The sequence below is a fragment of the Cephus cinctus genome, unplaced genomic scaffold, assembly GCF_000341935.2.
Source record: "Cephus cinctus unplaced genomic scaffold, Ccin1 Ccin1_scaffold0168, whole genome shotgun sequence".
NCBI lineage: Eukaryota > Metazoa > Arthropoda > Insecta > Hymenoptera > Cephidae > Cephus > Cephus cinctus.
Window position 1 is genome coordinate 432787 of NW_014332892.1, and position 19680 is coordinate 452466.

General features: G+C 42.8%; 1 protein-coding gene across 6 annotated transcripts in view; it reads left to right on the plus strand.

The window, feature by feature from the left end:
- LOC107264225 (solute carrier organic anion transporter family member 3A1) overlaps positions 1-17269 on the plus strand; it is a 48325-nt gene extending 31056 nt beyond the window's left edge. For 3 of the 6 annotated variants that reach the window (XM_015732246.2, XM_015732247.2, XM_015732248.2), the window contains 12 exons: positions 2902-3018; positions 7900-8348; positions 8434-8819; positions 8899-9125; positions 9231-9371; positions 10357-10479; positions 12831-12995; positions 13292-13487; positions 13556-13706; positions 13829-14069; positions 14156-14284; positions 14380-14549. In XM_015732246.2, coding sequence (XP_015587732.1) covers positions 8031-8348; positions 8434-8819; positions 8899-9125; positions 9231-9371; positions 10357-10479; positions 12831-12995; positions 13292-13487; positions 13556-13706; positions 13829-14069; positions 14156-14284; positions 14380-14549 — 2247 coding nt within the window. In that variant the 5' untranslated portion in view covers positions 2902-3018; positions 7900-8030. Of the gene's footprint in view, positions 1-2901; positions 3019-6404; positions 6655-7899; positions 8349-8433; positions 8820-8898; positions 9126-9230; positions 9372-10356; positions 10480-12830; positions 12996-13291; positions 13488-13555; positions 13707-13828; positions 14070-14155; positions 14285-14379 lie in introns of those variants that run through there. The other 3 variants (XM_015732245.2, XM_015732250.2, XM_025081348.1) reach the window with 3 other exon arrangements.
- The last annotated feature ends 2411 nt before the right edge of the window (positions 17270-19680 follow it).

The following is a 19680-nucleotide window of genomic DNA, read 5'->3' on the forward strand; positions in this document are numbered from 1 at the left end:
CCCCCCCCCCTATAGTCTTCTTACCAGTCACTTTCATTCACAATTCAAATAATTTCGTGGATAATAATAATGACAACAATAACCATCATCCCGATAGCAACGTTTATCTCGAGTACCGTGGCGCATCCCACGCCGAACGAGAATGCACTCGAGTTAGTCCTCGGCATAAATTCTCGGCATAACCTCGCGAATATTTCCTCCTTACAGTCGGTTTCACTTAGAGCGGTAGACAAACTCCCGAACTCCCAGTGCATTGCCATTAATTTTAAGAGGCGAGAAAAAAAGAAGGTGGAGTAGGTACCAGACTCGAAGCACGTACGACCGAAGGATATTATCGCGATAGTATGGGAATGATTTTTGTATAAATCGAAGATTACGTAACCCAAGATTTCGAATGCTGAAAACTCGAGGGGTACCTGGTATAATAATAATGATAATGGCCGTATCGATATCATCGACGAAGTATATATTTCGCGGGGGTTGTACGGGCAGCAGCGGGTTGGGCCTTGAAGTAGGTCAGGTCTCAATGGGTAGTGCACGTGTGTGCAACAGTAGGCCGTTACCATTATTCGCACGCTCCATGCACGTACATTGTAGGAGACGTTGACGCGTACAGACTTGCACCTATCTTTGAACTATGCACGCTGAACGACGTCGTGTCTTTTATATATATATCTATGGCACTTTGGCATCCGACGGGGTTACGAGCTTCTCGTATATTTGCGACGAGCCAATGCCGAGGCGTCGCGACGCCTGTATTCGTCCCAATTGACGACGTCCTCGTGTGACGTCAGCGAGTCAGCCGGCGCTTATGCTCGAAACGGACGGGTCTGCCTAGGTCAATTCATTGCGTATAGCGAATGGCCGTTCTGTGCATGGCTTTGTATTGATATAGAGATAGGTATTACGTATATAGTGCAGCGTGCGTGTCTGCATGTCGTGCATGACTGAAAGTCCATTAATAAAAGTGACGAGTACGAGAGAGAGAGAGAGAGAGAGAGAGAGGGAGAGAGACGGAGAGAAAGAGAGAGAGAGAGGGAGAGAGACGGAGAGAAAGAGAGAGAGAGAGGGAGAGAGACGGAGAGAAAGAGAGAGAGAGAGGGAGAGAGACGGAGAGAAAGAGAGACGGAGAGAAAGAGAGAGAGAGAGGGAAAGTCCATTAATAAAAGTGACGAGTACGAGAGAGAGAGAGAGAGAGAGAGAGGGAGAGAGACGGAGAGAAAGAGAGAGAGAGAGGGAGAGAGAGTGTTTGTATAACGAATGAATAGGGTAGAATCGAGATAGGCCAGAGAGATGAGAATTTTAAGTGTTTGACTTGTCGATATATAAATACACGGACGCGTGTTAACGTGACAAGTTGATTAGATCGTACCTACGGTGGCACGTGTGTTGGAGAAATCCAGGTGCATATACTAGACTTACTCACGGTATCTATTCACTTGCCTCGTGCAATCTTTAGTGCACCTTTTGCAGTGCAGCTACGCCGAGATATCTGTAACACTTATTGCGCATTTAACTAGCCAGGCTTAGGATAATAAAATAGTAGCGTTAGACTTACTTGCAGTCGCTGCTCGAGGATCACTCGGCCGCTCGTAAATTTCAGCCTCGGAAGGACTCGAGGGAGATTGCTTTTACGCCGTGGCCAGAGCACGTGTCCGGACATGTCCAACCTCTTAGGGACTTGTGGACGCCACGTGTGTCTCTCCCTGGTGTTGTTATGACAGCTATGCGCTATTCGCTTGTGGACGCAGGATGCGAATTGAAATCTTGATTTTGTTTTAGGTAGGAACGTCTGTCACTCTTAGTTCTCTCGTCTGCCGCCCTGGTGTCGCCACTGTACTCTTTTCGTAATCTTACGTGCACGCTTTCGTAAATTCGGCTTCTATGAGTAGTTTACGCAATTTCTTTGGTATTCCCTGGGGCTCCTTGTTTATCGTGCGACGGATTCGGATCTTTTATGTGGGTTGAGCAAGAAGAGATTTTTGGTCCAGTCGCTACGGCATGCACGACCGGGTGGCTGGGTATCTGTTATCTGCGTGGGTCAGTGGGAAATGGCCAGGGTGGGAATTTTATTGATTGATTTTTATTGATTTGTTTTCTAGAGAGACTCACTCAAGGCTTTTTCAAAGCTGAGAGTATGCATCAATATTTTTTGGTCGGATTAACCATTTGAGGGAAAATAGCTTATCGCTGGTAAATTTTATTTGCAACAGTTGCGTAGAAAAATTAAATTTAGTACCTGCTGCTTTACCCGACCTACGTACTCCATTGTACTACGTGGGAATATGTAGGCCTGGTGTATTATTTAGCAAAAAAGATAATGCCGATAGCGACTACGATTATCCATAATTTGCGGTACGGGGCCTCGCTATGAATTCTATCTATTATTACAACGGCCTGGCATGTACAAGATAATACTTGGTGCACGGGTACCTGAGGCTCGAGGTACCCTGAGGTAGCGCTTCGGCTTACCTCGAGGAATATCTTACCGCGCTTCACGATCTTGCTCTTGTGTACGAGGCCTTAAGATACAATTGATGAACATCAATTTCATTTGGGTTTTATCACTCGTGGGAGAGTGACGACCTATATATTATGCACTCGCGTGACGCGCACGCGCCACGTGGGTACGCGGCACGCGGTTAAATGTGAACTGAGCTTTAGTACGCGATAAGTTAATTTTCTCAGGTACAGCTGGGCGGTGGGATGCTGCGTTCCAGGGGTGTAAATTTTTTATCATTGACACCAAACTCATCGAGATTCATACAGGTGTTAAATTTGTAACATATGAACGGCGCGATATTTTTTTTTTCATTAATTAGGTAATTTCGTAATTATTGTTAAGTAAGAAGGTTCAGGGGTTTGACAATTAAAAAATATTGTTATTATTTTTTTTTTCAGAGAGGACGCTGCTATCCATGGTACATGGTAGAGGTCGGAGGTAGGGCAGTGAACCTGACAGGATCATTCAACCGGAAGTTCGTATGAATTGGCAGGACGACCTGGTAAAAGTAGTCGGTAAGTGACGTCACGAAGTCTCAATGAATACGTCGCTTTTTTAATTTACGATCGGACACGAATTTTCGTAAAGTCCTTCGGAGAGCCGCGACTGTCGCCGATTGGAAACGTGACTGTACATTGTTACGGGCGAGCGTTACGTCACGGGTGTCTTAAAATTGCACGTTTCTCTCTGTATACGGATATCGGTCCATACCCAATCCAAAAGTCGTCCCGATGTGTCACCGTGACTGAATAAAAAAAATGGGAGGAACAAGTAGGCTGTCCAAAAAATAATCCATACAATTGAAAACCCACAGAGACAGACGAACAGTGGGAGAGGGAAGTGGAAAAAGAAATAAAAATAATAATAACGGACAAAAGCGTCAAGTCATAATTTTATCATCGTCCCGCGCTATCACGTGTCGCGTTTCCACGTACCGACACCTGAAATTACGAGAAAGGCGGTTCGGGTACCACTCGTCGCCGGGTTGAAAACACGCCCGCAGGTTTCCCGTCTCCCCGGTAGCGCACACGAATCGATTTATTCGCTCGTTGGATGCGCAGCTTAACGTCCTGAATTGCCCCGAGAAATTCTTTTTTTCGCCGCAGTATCAACAATAAATACGTATATGCGCGTTATATATGTTTTGACACATATACCCATATTTATCAACGTAATCGTGGTAGCGCGTGCAGCAGCTCGGGACGCCGTGCGCGAAGCCGGCGGCCTGCGGGCATTTGCAATTCTCGCAACGAATGGAAATGTCACAATGGCAATGTGCTCGGCCGAGAAGAACGACGGAATATGGTCGACGGCCCCGGCGAATGACATTAATAAAAGTTTCGGCCGCGCCCAGCAAGGTGCGAGAATACCGAAGTCCGTATCGGCGCTGCTCCGGCGTCGGCGGACGTTCCGCGTGTCGCGCGAACGTTTCTGCGTTACAGTTTATTAGCGGCAATAAATTAGCGGGATTTTAGCGAGAAATGTCCGCGAGCACTGCCGCTGTTGCAGTCGAGTGGAAGTCCGCCTTGTCCCCAATGTCAATCCGAACGAAGGAGCCCGACACAGCTATAATACCGAATGCCTACATAAATTAATGGTACATATACCAACACACGCGTTGTATTCTGCTGGCGAATCCACACGTTAACGACGCCGCTGCGATTTTCGATCGGAAGATTGGCAGATTAAACAAATTTTTTTTTTCAATATCAATACTGAAAAATACATTTTTTTACAGTACGTCGCGCGAAAGGAATTACGGAGGATTTTTTTTAAAGGGATGATAGAGATTTCACAAGCTCAGACCCAACGTATCGTTTTCCTTCAAATTTCTTGTCGTGTCCCTCGTACATTGGCACGGGACGATCTACAGGGTGAAAAATAAGAAACTATCTCTCCCGTTGCCCGTTTCGGTTAATTCACCTTCCTAAACCGACTGAAGCCGGACCTATCTAAGATTAATTCAATGCAAAACTAGTAATTCCAGTCCCCGACTGCCGGGACCCCGTCCGGAGTCCCCCGAGTCAGTCGTGAGTGGCGGCGGGCAGGTTCAGCGCTGGATCGAGCCAGGACGCAGGGGACTCGGGCGGTGTGAGAAGTAAAAGGAATTTCGAAAATCGAATAAAAAGAATGACGATCTAGACGAATAAACGAGCCGTGCAGAGTTCCTCGACGCCGCTCTTTCTATAGAGCCCAGACCTCCTGAGAACCAGGGTCGCAAAAGTCCCGGCATTGTTATTCCCCTGTATACGTATATACGCCTATGAAGCCTTGACGTTGCACCAGACACCCTTTTCAATATCTGTCCTCGGAATGCGCATTCTCGAAAGACGAATCGTTCGGGGAATTACGAGGATATTACCTTTGACAACGTAATCGGGGGACGTTAACGGCATATATAACGGGTAACGTCATACGATTTCACGCGATCGTCCTCGCGCCTACGTCATCCTTGCCCGGGGCACCATTATCAGATCCCTCCCTGGGCCACTTCCTGTTCCGAAGATATCCGCGGGAACGCACTCCCCCGGGCACGGCCCTGTCCTAGGAGGAGAAACAGGAGCAGTCGCGAACCAAAATAACGTGTTGCGGACTCTGCTGGGTTTCTTTTTTTCCTACGTACAGACCGAAAATCCTTGGATGCGATGGCTTCGCTTTACAATACCCATTAGAAAGGATCGAGACAAAAAATAGGCGTATTGTGCGCAATAAAACGTATCCTCCTGGTATACGCACGTTGTCCCCGGTATCCTATTATATATATATATATATACATACAAAATCTATATATACGTATACACGAAAGCCCTCGAGGCCGCAGTACAAATTATGCTACGTAAAAACGCGTAACTCATGCGGCGTGGGCCCCATTAAATTACGTAAAACTAACTACATTATCGTCGTCATTATCTCGACGGGGAGTAAATTAGTAGAGGGAACAAAAAATTTTGGATTCGCAAAAAATAAAAAATAAAAACTTTGACTCTTTCGACGTCGTAGATTATAGTCGCACGCGAACCGGAAGTCCCATCGTGATTTCGCCATTCTGTCAAGTCTCGAAATTCCCAATTGAACTCCTACGCTCCTCGCGTGTTACCACGCAGATACTCCGGCCGGCCCACGTGCAACCTGAACCTACGGACGTTCAGTGCGTACACGTGAATACATAATGACGTTTAGCTAGTACCCTCTCAGGCTGGAGGAATCGGTCAAGACGAATCAATTTCAGTATCGACCTCCCTATAGTCATTGTATGTTGACGATGGTTACGCAAGCAGCCGCTTTATCCCAAATACAAGTCGATAGGCGCCCTGGAGCGAAACTATCACTCGCGACCTTCGCTGCTGTCGGAATCGAGAGTCTGAGACAAGTTTTCTATCCGCTGTGATTTTTTTTTATCAGCCTCCATTCCCCTCATCCTTTCACAGTCAATTACCTTTTTCAGGACGTTCTTGTCGCTCGTATTATAATTAATGTCCTCCGGACTTTTATATATATATATATGAATGCATACAATATTTGATGATTTTAAACACAGTAAAAACTAGCTTTACCCGCGGACCAAATTTAATCCTGCTTTTTTTTTATATATCTGATTAATTTCAATATCGCATTAACCACCTCCTCTCCCCCTCCTGTCCCTACTTCGTCTTGCTCTCAGGATCGTTACGCTTCGAGGCAAATTTACTGGTTGTACTTTACGGGGAAAAAAAAAACTAGGAAGTCACCTCCTGGCATGCGTTTCTTATATTGGCGATCTTGAAAATACATCTGAGATTTGTATATTTTCGGTTGGTAGCCTTAAGAGGGATATTTATGTGTATATATATATATAGACTATGTTTTTTATATATGATCGACAGTTCGCATCAAAACGATTCCACAGCCTTCGATGGGTTCCGAAAACGATACGATACTCCGATACGATCCGATTAATAATCAATACTGTTATCGGGACAGTCGGGTTTGCCTTCTTTTGGATCGTCCTGTACGACAACGTGCTACACGCTGGCATTGAGGTGCATAGCTGGCAGAATAGGCTAACTAACCAACTAACCACGAGACGTCAGTAGGACAGTGAAAGGCGACCTAGACCAAGTCTCCATCACTGGCTGAAGTTAAGAGCGCTCACATCCCACCCACTGTACCGAGTACGTATATGTTCCAGGTAGTTTGATATTTATGCACCGGTGCGTCTACGCACGTATCACGGGAGTAGATAGCTCGGGGCAAGTCGGACAAAATGGGTGCGCGGATTTATTATTAGGGTCTAACGAGGCAGATGATTGAATACCATGGCGATTGGATTCTCATTGTCTTCGATGGTTAGTAAGATCTTGTAAAAATATGACTAACGTGCGTTATCGATAACGAGAATTTAATTGGCTTGGGATATTATTTTTGTGAGGCAATTTTTTAATACGCATTATCATTATATTTTTACTCATTTCTAATCGCATTGCTTACCAGCCTGGGTCGAGACCCCGATGCCGGGCAAAAAAACGAAAAATTATAAATCCAACGGAACAGTCGGGTTTCGACACAGCAGAGAAACGCCTGCGGGTTCTCGGGCCAAGACAGCTGCTCCCCGCGGACTCTGACTCGGCAGAAAATCTTTCGACGGATTTAACGTCCTTTCGATTTCGTTTTGTCAAGCAGATAGAACGTCTAGGAGCCTAGGTATTACTATATCGTGCTTCAATTTGACCCTGTGGGTTTTCCCAGCTGGATCGTGTCGATACTTGAGGAATACTCCGTACGCCGTGTGACGTATTTCGTATGCTTGTCCGCATGTATTGGAAATGATTCTCAGTGCTCTCTCTGAGTTCTTTTCTTTCTCTTAGACGCACGTGGTCGAACAGGGACGGACATATTGCTTGTGGGTGACAGGCAATTTTTGGAAGGCACGTGTCTCTGTTGACAATGAGAGATCTTAATAATCGTGAAGGTGCGCTGGAGTCGCGGGATCCGATGAAATTTCGTAGCGCAACGAGAGTTCGGATAGCAACGGAATCTGAAGGAAAGGAGGAAAGTCGGGCGATACGTAACGAAAGTGAGAGGATCATCCATGGGGCTACCTACTGGGTGTTCCGGATCGCGTGATTCATCTCAATCGGGTAGAAGATCGGTATGGTAACGTCTGTTCGAGACACGCGATTTCTTTGGGTAAACTTTTTTTTTTCGGGGAGACAGTGGGGGATGGGCTTATGGGCAAGAGGGAATTTCATTTGGGAAGACTTTGGAATTTGGCCATTTCCAGTTTCGTCGAACTCCAATCTGAATGTGGAGTTGACTGCCAGGTCCCTGACTTTTTTTTTAGATAGTTCATTCACACGGAGCCCGTTTCTTCGTCTCCCCTTTCATCTTTTTCATTTTTTTTTTTCGCTTTGTTTCAGGCTAAACGAGAATCGGCCCGGTGCGTCCAGTCACGCTTGTACCGATTGCTAACTGACGACGGGAAAAGAAAAATCGGTACGGCAAAGAATACATTTCGGAGCGGCCAGCATCCGGCGATTTGGGTCCGAAGATGGCTGGCGAGGACACGCAAATGCTTGCCAATGGTACCGTAGATACACTCACTATCATACAGCCTCACGAGAAGATGGCTAACGGCAATGAGATACTGTTCAACAAACATAACAACAATGGATCCATACCGAACGGCAAGACTATTGACATTAACGTAGAAAATGGAAAACTTATCGGAGTCGACGAAAAGTCCAGCAGCCTGCATACGGAATTCGACGATGCTGATATATCCTGCGGTTGGGGTCCCTGCAGACCCCACTGGATGCAATTCTTTGCGACGAAACAGGCCTTCCTCGTGACCTTCTGCATAACTTGGGTTGGTCTTTTTAATTTTTGCAAAAATTATTTTCACTGTAAAATTATTATCCGACACCTCTTTGATACCACTATTTTTCCATCAGGTTCTTCAAGGCATGTATTACACGTACTTCGTGTCAGTGATTACGACCATCGAGAAGCTGTTCCAAATCCAGTCAAAGACTACGGGAATCATAATGTCGGCTACGGAGATCGGTCAGATCGGTTCGTCGTTGCTATTAACGTACTACGGTGGACAAGGTCACAGGCCAAAGTGGATCGCTTGGGGGATGATACTATTTGCCGTGAGCTCATTCTCTTGCTCGATGCCTCATTTCATTTTCGGCGAACAACTCATTCACCAGAATGAACTCCTCTTCAGTGGAGTTGGTCCAGGCTCTGATGGAAGCGGTCCCAACGCTTCGGATCCCATCCCGGCGAATCTCTGCAAGTACAAGGAGGGTGCTGCTAACACGTCTGATATCAGGGAGTACGTATATTTATATGTACAAACGGGATTCTATGTCTTGCAATATTAAGCTAATCTTAGATAACGTCTGATCTTACAGTTTATTCTTTTCCACGTCCACCCCTCGCTTCAATACCGATTCGACGGCTTACTGCGAGGGCGACTTCCTGAAGGAGCAAAGAATACAGAACAAAATCACCAACGTGGTCCTTGCCATTTTCTTCGTCTCCTTACTTGGCGTCGGCATGGGACAAACTGCCGTTTACACCCTCGGGATTCCTTACATAGATGACAACGTAGCTAGCAGAGAAAGTCCTCTGTATTTCGGCAAGTCTTTTATAATTAAATTTCACCTACTCTTTGAGCTACTCCGTTATTATTTTTATCGATTTAAGAGAACCGATTCTTAACCGGCTGTTCCTTTATTTCCAGCAATAACGATCGGCGTAAGGATACTCGGTCCAGCCTTGGGCTTCATCCTGGGTTCCATGTGCACAAGGCTTTACGCTGATTTATCAGCCGATCCGCAAATCACACCGACCGATCCAAGATGGGTGGGAGCGTGGTGGCTCGGTGAGTGCAATAGGAAGATAAAGGGGAATGTGCAAGAAAAAAGATCTGAGGATGAGGAATTACGAAGAAATGAAACAGCTGATCCTGCTGTACGTGTGGAGTCAGTGTGTACATGACCATCGAAAGAGTTCAAGGAGCGAGTCGCGGCGATTCGTAAATCCCTAGAGGAAAGGAGGCCCGGAAGTTTCTTTCTTTGCTCGGAAGATGTTACAAAAATAATAAGAAAGAATATATAACGAGTACCGTCTGTACCAAAAGACGATTCCCTATGCTTTTCTCGCGGTACAAACGCGTCTTGTCTTTGAGTTTCTTTGCCGCGGCAATAGCACGACGTTTCTCAGCGGGCGTACACGCAACTTGTCAGAATTATTTAGGGCGAACGTTTTGACAGCGAGAACGTCCGACGACATAAAAATAATTTACCAACATCTTGTTGCCGCGCTACGTTCTCTCCTTGGAACGCGAGACGACTCGTTACCAAGTCTGCGATTTCCATCGTCGCCATTCCGACGTTCCCGGGCTTCTTTCTCTAACTGCTCACCGCGATATAGAAACGCGTCATGACTATAACAGCGTTACTCCTTTAACAGGAAATCCTTCAGAGTTGAGTGTATTATTATCGTCTCACTGAATTCCAAGAGATAACAATGATTTCTTCACGGCTCTCTCAGGCTTGCAAATTTCATGCTACTTAAATTTTTCAAGCAATCAAACAGAAAAATCTGTTCAAAGACTGAAGTCAGTCTTGGGAGCGATTAAACTCTTTCTTGTTTTTCCGCTTTTTTCCTTTTCCTTTTTCTTAACAGGAAAACTCTCGTGGACGTCAGTTGAATTTTTGCCAAACAACTGTTTTAGTTACAAAAATATATATATACAAGGCATGAGGATGTATTTTCCATGTCATAAATACCCAACCAAACGTCACACTGTATATATGCACTACTGTCTCACGTGTGTGTTAACAATATAATTTTATTTTTCTCAGGTTTGGTGCTAATATCCGCATTGCTAATGCTCGTCAGCATAGGCATGTTCGCGTTTCCAACGCGATTACCGACAAGCAGGACGCCACCTAAACGGGACGACTCGAAGAAGCCGAGTCTGCGCGGTGAGTTTTCCATAGGTTAGATCGGAGTAAGATTTAACTGAAAGTTACAGGCACGACGTCTTCCCCTGTAATGTCACTGTGCCGTGAAATACAATTTATGCCATTAACATAATATGCATCTAGACCTTAAGAAGCAACAATGAGAAGGAGAGAGAGAGAGAGAGAGAGAGAGAAAGGGAGAGTGAGAGACAAATACAAGAAGAGACAACAGCACCGTGGGCACATAAAAGGCCGACGCAGCCGATCAAGAAGACTCCATGACATCAAGGACGTTACCGTGAAAGGGAGAGTGAGAGACAAATACAATTATGCCATTAACATAATATGCATCTAGACCTTAAGAAGCAACAATGAGAAGGAGAGAGAGAGAGAGAGAGAGAGAGAAAGGGAGAGTGAGAGACAAATACAAGAAGAGACAACAGCACCGTGGGCACATAAAAGGCCGACGCAGCCGATCAAGAAGACTCCATGACATCAAGGACGTTACCGTGTCTTTTGGGGAGCGTCTAGGAATACGTCGTAATGACGTCTCGCTGCGCTGACGTTAAACGTTATTACAAAGTCCTCCGTATATCAGTGTCAAAGTGATAAAAAGTCAATAAACAATGTATGGCATCGATTAAAAATTCTCAACTACACGCGTAAACACGGTCGCCATGTGGGAATTGATTATCGTATCCATGTTTGACGTCACTCCAATAGATATACATATATTTGTAATATAAAAAAATTTCACTTTTAAATTCAGCCAAACGCTGCCCGTTCATTTTATACGGTAGACGGTTCCTTCACAGTTGATTCAGATGTATGCGGTTATACCGATGTATATAGATATAGCGCGTACGTTACCAGTAGGTACAGTGTGTGTTAATAATAATGACTGACCGACTCGTGTACGAGGTGGGGCAAGTTCACGGTCATATCATGCATATAGAACCGGAGGACACGCGTGTGGGGGAGACCTATCTCAGCTGTCTCGTACACCTCGGCCGACATAACACAACATAACGCAACATAGCACAACACAACAGCAACGTCGCGTTCGCTCGCACCGCCGATACATAACTCGTTCGTCTACCGTATATACGTATCGGAGTTTCACATTCGCTCCTCCGATAAATCCAAGTATCCGCGAGCGTTACGACGCGTCGAAAATAGTAACGTGCGATTCAATTTGATAGCATAATCGTATTCGCGTCTGGTACCAATGTTAATGGCTCACCCTGTACACTCCTTGTAACTAATTGTATAATCGAGTCGATCGTGTGCGATTATTATTCGTCTGCGGTCTTTCGGGGAGTGCTTAGGGGTTTTTTTTTTCATTGAATTCTATTTTCTTTTTTTTTTTTTTTTAATTTAACGACGCCGCATTTTGGGCACGGTTTCATTTATTCGAAGCTGTTTGGGGGACGGGCGAGGGGGCGGGAGGTGGACGCCGACGCGACCTGCTCGTGAATCATTGATCATTTCTCGGGAGTCCACTTCTCTGGCTGTATACGATACAGGGACTATCTGACAAAACATGTTTACGAAAACGCGATGGGAATGTCGAAATGCATGGGGTCGTTCCATTGCCTTTTGCCATTTTTCTATTTAATCTTTCTTTCGGTTTGTCACGGCTTTTATCGACGATTGCACTAGTCGAGGGTCGTTTGTATTCTATGGGATTGTTTGAAATTTTTAACCGGTCACCCTATAGATTTGGTCGGTGGACTTTATGTGGTAATACGTGGCACACGATGGGGGTCACGTTTTTCTAACCATGGTCTTAGGGGACGTATATGTTACAGGCGCGTTATAACTTCTATTTTAATATTTGACTTTTATTATAGTTCACTCCAGTTTATCTGGTCGATGAGAGATTGGAATGTTATTATAGAATAATTTTAGTGGAGGAGTAAATCATGGATTTTTTAATTTTTTTTTCATACCAGTAGAGACTACTTTAGTGTACCCGGTATCCATTCTTGGAAACGATGATCTTGTTTTATTGGATTTTTTTTTTCCTTTATTCACACTGTAAATTTTGATATTCTGCCGATACGTGGGCTCTCGAGATTGTTGATTCGCTCGGAGTCACTTTTTATAGTGAAATTTTATGGATACTTATAAAATCTTGTAACTGTAGGATTTATGGTATCGAGCACGTGACGAAGGTGGACTGTGTGCGCATGGGGTTTATATATGTATATATATGTATATGGATTGCCGAGGGGCAGTGTACGACGTTGACGAGGTCATGTATTTCAGAAAAGAGCTTATTCGATCATCGCTTTTTCCGTCGTCCGATGAAAATACGACGAAATTCATGTTAAAATTAGCGAATGAACGTTCCAATGAAATTGTTGCAGATTTCCCGAAAGCTGTCAAGAGATTGTTGAAGAACGATATACTGATGTTTCGTACAGCCAGCAGCGTTTTGCACATATTGCCAATAGCCGGGCTGTACACCTTCCTACCGAAATATCTGGAGAGTCAATTCCGTTTGCCAGCGCACCACGCGAATATGATTTCAGGTAAAGAAATAAGATAAATAAATGAATAATAGTAGAGCTCGAATAGTCGTGAATCGTAGAGAGCAGACCATCGAATCAAGCCGGGTATTGTCGGGGAACATTTTTTTAATACAAAGAATCGCCGCGAGGGGACGGACAGTTATTGTCAAATTGCAGCAGAACTCCGGAACTGCTTGACGTTCCACAGCCAGTGACTCACTTCCCGAGAATCGCAAATTGGCAGATTCGTAAAAGGAAGTTCACTGTTGGGTACCCCCATCATTCATTTCTTTTTTTTTGGTCTTCCTGTCGCACAGGTGTAGGTGGAATTCTGGTGATGGGACTGGGAATCATAATAAGCGGCTTCTTCATCCTGAAAGCAAAACCGAACGCAAGATTCGTTGCTGCCTGGATCGCATTTACAGCCGTGGTCTACGCCATTGGTATGGGAATCCTCATGTTCATCGGATGTCCCATGGATGACTTTGCCGGACTTATGTCACACTCCAATGGGTACCTAAATTTTTAATAACGACCAATTTCAATGGTCGCTTTATTAATTGAATCTCTTATCCGTCCAGGGTATCCAGCTTCGAGCCGACCTGTGACGTGGCCTGTGATTGCGATAGAAATAAATTCAGTCCAATATGTGGAGCCGACGGGAAGACGTATTTCTCTGCCTGTCACGCAGGATGCTCGAATTATACTGTGATAGATGGAAAAGTTTCATCGGTAAGATATTTTCTTTTTTTTTTTCAAATAAATTATTTATTCTCATACAAGAAAGAATGGTCGTTGCCATATCTTCAAGTGCTGGACGATATACTGTATCGGGCAATTTGGTTCTGTTTCAGTTCTTAGACTGTCAGTGCATTGGGAATAATCAGACGGTACCGGAAACGATAAGCGCAGCAACGATCGGTTACTGTCCACTGGAGTGCAATAACTTCTGGGTGTATATGATCCTGTTCTCGGTCTTCGTGTTCATTAACTCGACGAGCGAGGTGGGCTCGATGCTGTTGATTCTACGGTGCGTGGACCCCAGGGACAAAGCTATGGCCCTGGGACTCATACAGTTCGCCATTGGGCTGTTTGGTGAGTGAGCCGCCAAGGCCATAAATATCCAATCCCATCGTCGAGAGCATTTGGGTTTATCGATCTTCTTCAATTCGTTCGTTTAGGTAACGTCCCTTGTCCTATCGTCTACGGCGCCGTTGTGGACTCTGCCTGCCTCGTTTGGGAATACGCATGCGGCGAACGCGGCGCCTGTTGGCTTTACGATTCCAACGTCTTCAGGATGTTTTATCACGGTAACTTATAGCGCTATTGCAATAAGAAATATCGTTTTTTTCCAGCCGATGCACAATTTATTGGCATTTATTATATTTTTCGTTAACTCCCACAGGTACCACCGGTGGTATATTGATACTGGCGTTTTTGGTGGACCTGGTTGTCTGGTTCAAGGCGGGAAGTATAAATTTCGTCGAGGAACAAGAGGGTGACGGTGGGACGGCCGAAGAGATGGCAACGCTAAAGTCACAGGACGCTCAGACTGCGGATAACGATTATCTTTGAAGGTGCAATTTATTTTTTTGAAAACGTCTACGAGCCTGGATTAAATAGTATCCATTGCTCCGTGTACCTCAGTGACTCGATTGTAACGATTTACGATGGCGTGCGATCGTTACCCATCATGCATTACGGAAGTTTACCTCGACGACAGGGCGCATATGATATTTTTATTCGTGTCGTATTACGACTGTCGGGATAGCTGGTGAATAACGAAGAAATTCTTTTTTCTTTTTTCTTTCCAATCCCTTTGTTATCTTCCGAATTAGATACTTCCGGTAAGTCATCTGGCGAGAGTTCGATCGTACGTCGGACCGAGAGCTACATCGATAAAATGACTGCGGATATATATAAATATATAAATATATATATTTAATGCGTAATAATACAAATAAGCGTTGCCATAGCATAGTCATGTAAAGTGTAAACGTGTATCGGGTAGCTGAAGGTGTTTGCGCTAGGTTTATTTGTATGACGTCATAGGTAAACAACAAAAATTGACGAAAGAAAGCGAATGAACACGTGACGCGAGACAGGTTCAAAGGATGGAAGGACATCTAGGGATCTTTTTTAGTAAATTTTAAAGAACTAAGTTTTTGAAATCCTTTGACGAGGATGATGACAGAAATGATGAGAATAGTGATAAAGGTAACTACTGGAAAAGGAGCTTGAGACAGGGTGAGGGAGACAGAGAGAGATATATCAATTTATTACATCACGATTGGATGAATAGGGGATGACAGTCTTCAGCGAGTGCTTTTGAAAGTAGGATGTGATTCTTTTTTTTTCCTTTCTTTTTCATTGGTTTTAATATGTGAAAACTTAAGGGTTGGCATCACTCGATACGAAATAACGTTACATTTATGTTTCGTGCCTATAGTCGCAAGGGTGCTACCGTAAGTCACAATCTTTCTTTCTTGGACGTATCGAAGGAGAAACCAGTTTACAGTGGCGATAACCGTTCGTTTCATTCGAAATGAATAAAATTATATACATACATATGTATATCACGGTAGATCATTGTAATCGCGTAGATGATTTAATTAACCTAAGGTGCGATCGAAATGAGAGAAAAATTAAAGTGAAGCAAAACGATATGCAAATACATAAGTAAAAGAAGAACATATTTTTAGATAACTTGACGAAAACAAAAGTAATAATTATTAATGTTGCAAAGGATGCGACACGAGAGACGATTATGACAAAAGATAGAAGAGAGGTATCGAGATGATGGGAAATGAAATTGAAGATGAAAGGGGGAGAGAGAGAGAGAGAGAGAGAGAGAGAGAGAGAGAGGGTGAAGGAGAGGGGAAGAGAGAAAGAGGAATAAAATGTTATAAGAACTGTATTTTAATATGGTACACTTTACACACGTGAAATCACACTCGTCAATGTCTCCTCGTCTGCCTACGCTTTATGAGCTTTCGAGTAAAGGCGATCTCGCAATTCTCCAAGCGATTTTACACGACTCGCGATTTTCGACCTTCCCATTATCTGTAAATAGGTCACGATTTCGCGGATCGGTCAGTGAATCACGCCGGCTAGAGTAAATAAAGATTCTTGCGAATCATACGATTCAGGGCATTAACGTCGTGATGTAACAGTGCCACGGGTAGGGTGAGTTATTCGGCCGATAAAATATAAAATCAACGAAAAATCATTCGTCAAGGAAAATTCATTTAGATGCTATTTTCTCATCGCGCAGTGCTAGTTAAAATTATCTGGTACGTTCGATTGATCCTCAAGTACGTCGTCTCATTAGAAACCTTCTTATCGTCCCGTGTAAAAAGAAACGACGAAGCTAAAAATAACGCAGATATGATATATTTTTTATGAAGAAGAAAAAACAAAAAGTAGTAAGAAGGATAAGAAAAAATCTTATCAAACGTCTCACGAAGGACTGAGGCGCGAACGAAGTATGCAGTTTTTCGAAATCTTGTAAATATCGTTAATGCAAAAGCGGCCCAGTGTCTCACCCTATGGTAACAGTAAAAAGAATCATCTGTAGACCGTAGATTCCGTCGGTGGGAGATAAATCATTCGCAATGATAGTAAAATTCGAGAAAAAAAAAGAAGAAAAAAAACCAGAATGTACGGCGGGAATGGACTTACGCGCGAATTATAAAAATACAAGTAGGAATCTATAGGGCGGATTTCAATACAGAATGGATGAAAATTCGTGTCAGGAGTGAGAGGTCATAACGAATTATTTTTTTTACCGCCACGCATGCACACGGCCACACATTAAATTTTCAGGGATTCGATCAAAGTGTTTAGCGGTTTATTCGTGTGTGTAGATCGGTATGTAGATTTAAGTAATTGCGTTCGAACGGTTAACCTTGGTATCGGTTAACGATGCGTCGCTGATGACGCGTATGCACAGAACGACATAACAAAAAAAAAAAAGAACGTCATCGGGTGACAGTACGAAATTTATAATAATTACCCATTTAAGAATCGTATTTTTGTATGAAACAGTAAATCGCGTCGTGTCGCCGGAAGTCGCGTCACGGCGTTTACCTATTTCAATACCGCATTGTGAACGAACATTTAAGCGAATTTCGAATTTCGCTGGTAAAACTAAATATTTTTCTTCATCCATTCCCCCTTAACCATCTCTGCTAACGCGTAGCCCTACTAGCCGCATTGTTCCCATTCGAAATTGTGTTATCCCCTTCCGGTCCTGAAATTTTTCAATTTTTGTAGCGAAATTGCAAAATTAAAAATATATATACATACATATATATATAATATAATATATATATGTATAATATATATATATATATATATATATATATATATATAAACGGACGTCAATCCTATTGATAAAAGAGTTTACTCTGATGTGAAAAGTGCGCGATGCCTCTTTAAGAAAATAACACGCACATGAAAAATTGCGATAAGGCGTCGTGAAACTCACTCGACTAATCAGTGGGCTAGTGTTTTGAAAAATTTGTGAATTTTTATTTCCTTTTGGTAATAGTTACACAAGCGATCGCGATCAACGTTGCGACTGTAGCGAGAAGCGTCGTTACGCGAGAACGCGACCTTAAGGCCGGACTCGGAAAATCGACGAAATGATTTTTCGAGTATTCGCATTTTTTTTTTTCCGAAAAAATAATTGTAAATAGGAGAGTACAATAACTGCCAAACGAACTCGAGCGTGGAATAGAGTGACGGTAAGACGGCTGATGAAATGACTTTTTCCCACGTCATTTTATTTCCCTGCTCGAGAATCGCCCGGCATCGTATCGCGAAGGATCTTCGAAGCGATTGGTTGAATCGTTTTGTCGGTTGTTGAAAATTGAAAAAAAAAGAAATAATTGCTTTTACAAGATTCACGAAAAGAGCCACTCGCAAGATTCCTCGTGTTTATCCTGGGTGTACGGACGTATCTTATTGTGAAATCGACGTGATCTTTGCATCGAGCGTTTAATTTATATATATATATATATATATATATATATATATATATATACATATATAAATCTTTTTCTTGACTTTTATCTTTAATACCAATTACGTATAACGATTGCATTTCTTTACGATGCATTTTATTTTTTTTTTCATTCCTCCGAACTCTCATTCGTCACGCTATCGCTCATTCCTGTCTTCTTTGGCATTTTAATTAATTCACGCGATCGCACCTCCTTCGTGCAGCTCTTATCGATAACGTTCGATCGACGATCGGACGATTTCACAGCGAAGCCACGTGGTACGCTTGGTTAACAATAGACGTTCGTTTTAATGAAGATTACTGACGAATCACAGAATACTGTAATACTATATATTTTAGTAAATGAATTTATCGATCGTAACGCGTAGAATTACTGTCGCGACCCTAAAGCAGTTTTACCTAATTACGGCGTAGTCTCTAAGTGAAACATAATTGCTAGTCTCTAAATAATATACGCGAGGAATGATATAAGCTGACAAGCGGATAAATAAGCGAGTAAAATACATAAAGTAAAAGAAAAAAAAAAGAAGACGAAGAAGAGGTATATAAATATGAAGATGACAATTGCCATTTACAAATATTATATATATGAAGAGAAGAGGAACGTACATCTACATGAATCTATATAAATAAATAAATATATATATATATTATATACGTATAATTTAAAAAACAATTATATATATATTTCAATAACGATCACTATTATTAATTATTACGAACTATTATGATTATCATTGTCATGGATTATTGTCTACGAATAACCGTTATATTACCTAAGCGAAGCGTCATTACGGTTTTGATTCTTTTACATTGTTTTATATGTAAAAGAAAATTTATTCATTTTAAGAAAAAAAAAAAAATAAAGCCACCGCGCGAACGCGTATTTCAGTATCGTGCCTCTCGTAAGTGTGGCTCGATGGGAAAAAAGTCTCTTGTGTGCGATAACATTTTTCACTGTGAAAAAGTGACAGGCATTCGCGAATTGATTTTTTATTAATCGAAAAGGAATGGGGAAGAAAAAAATATGTATAAAAAATTTTGATTTCTACACACGCTAAAAAATCCATATAGCATACAGCATATCCATAAGGAGTCTAGCGGATAAAATTTATTGCGCGTTCCCGCAATTTTCGCACTTTTCCCTCTTTTTTTTGCTTTTGTCGAACAATAATAACAATAATAATCGCGTCAAAGTGCCTCGCGCGTCAACACTCCGTTTTACTGCTCAAACGTTAATCGCGATGCGCCTTTACAGGGCTCGAAAGTTCTGTCAGTCGCATCGTTTACTGATCTCATCGTTATCAGTGTCGAAATATTACTTTTTTTTTTTTTCCGGGACGCACGACGAACGTCATATTTTTTCATATCGCCGAGCAATACGTTCGTCGGACCCGTGAATTTTGAGGACGCTGAACTTTAGCCCCCTCCTCCCCTCCCCCCTCCCGTCCCTCCTACCCTAAATAAGAGAAAAAGAGGAAAAGCTGCGAGAACTGTTATTATTATGTTTCTAGGAGCGTCTAGGTATATGTATAAATATATTCAGTATATATGCATGTACCTATATACGTATATGCTCATGTATTATTTTAAGAAAGAATAATGCCCCCGGGTGATTACGTCATAATTGCCGATTAATACGTACATACATAGATACATATGTGTATATATTATATACGA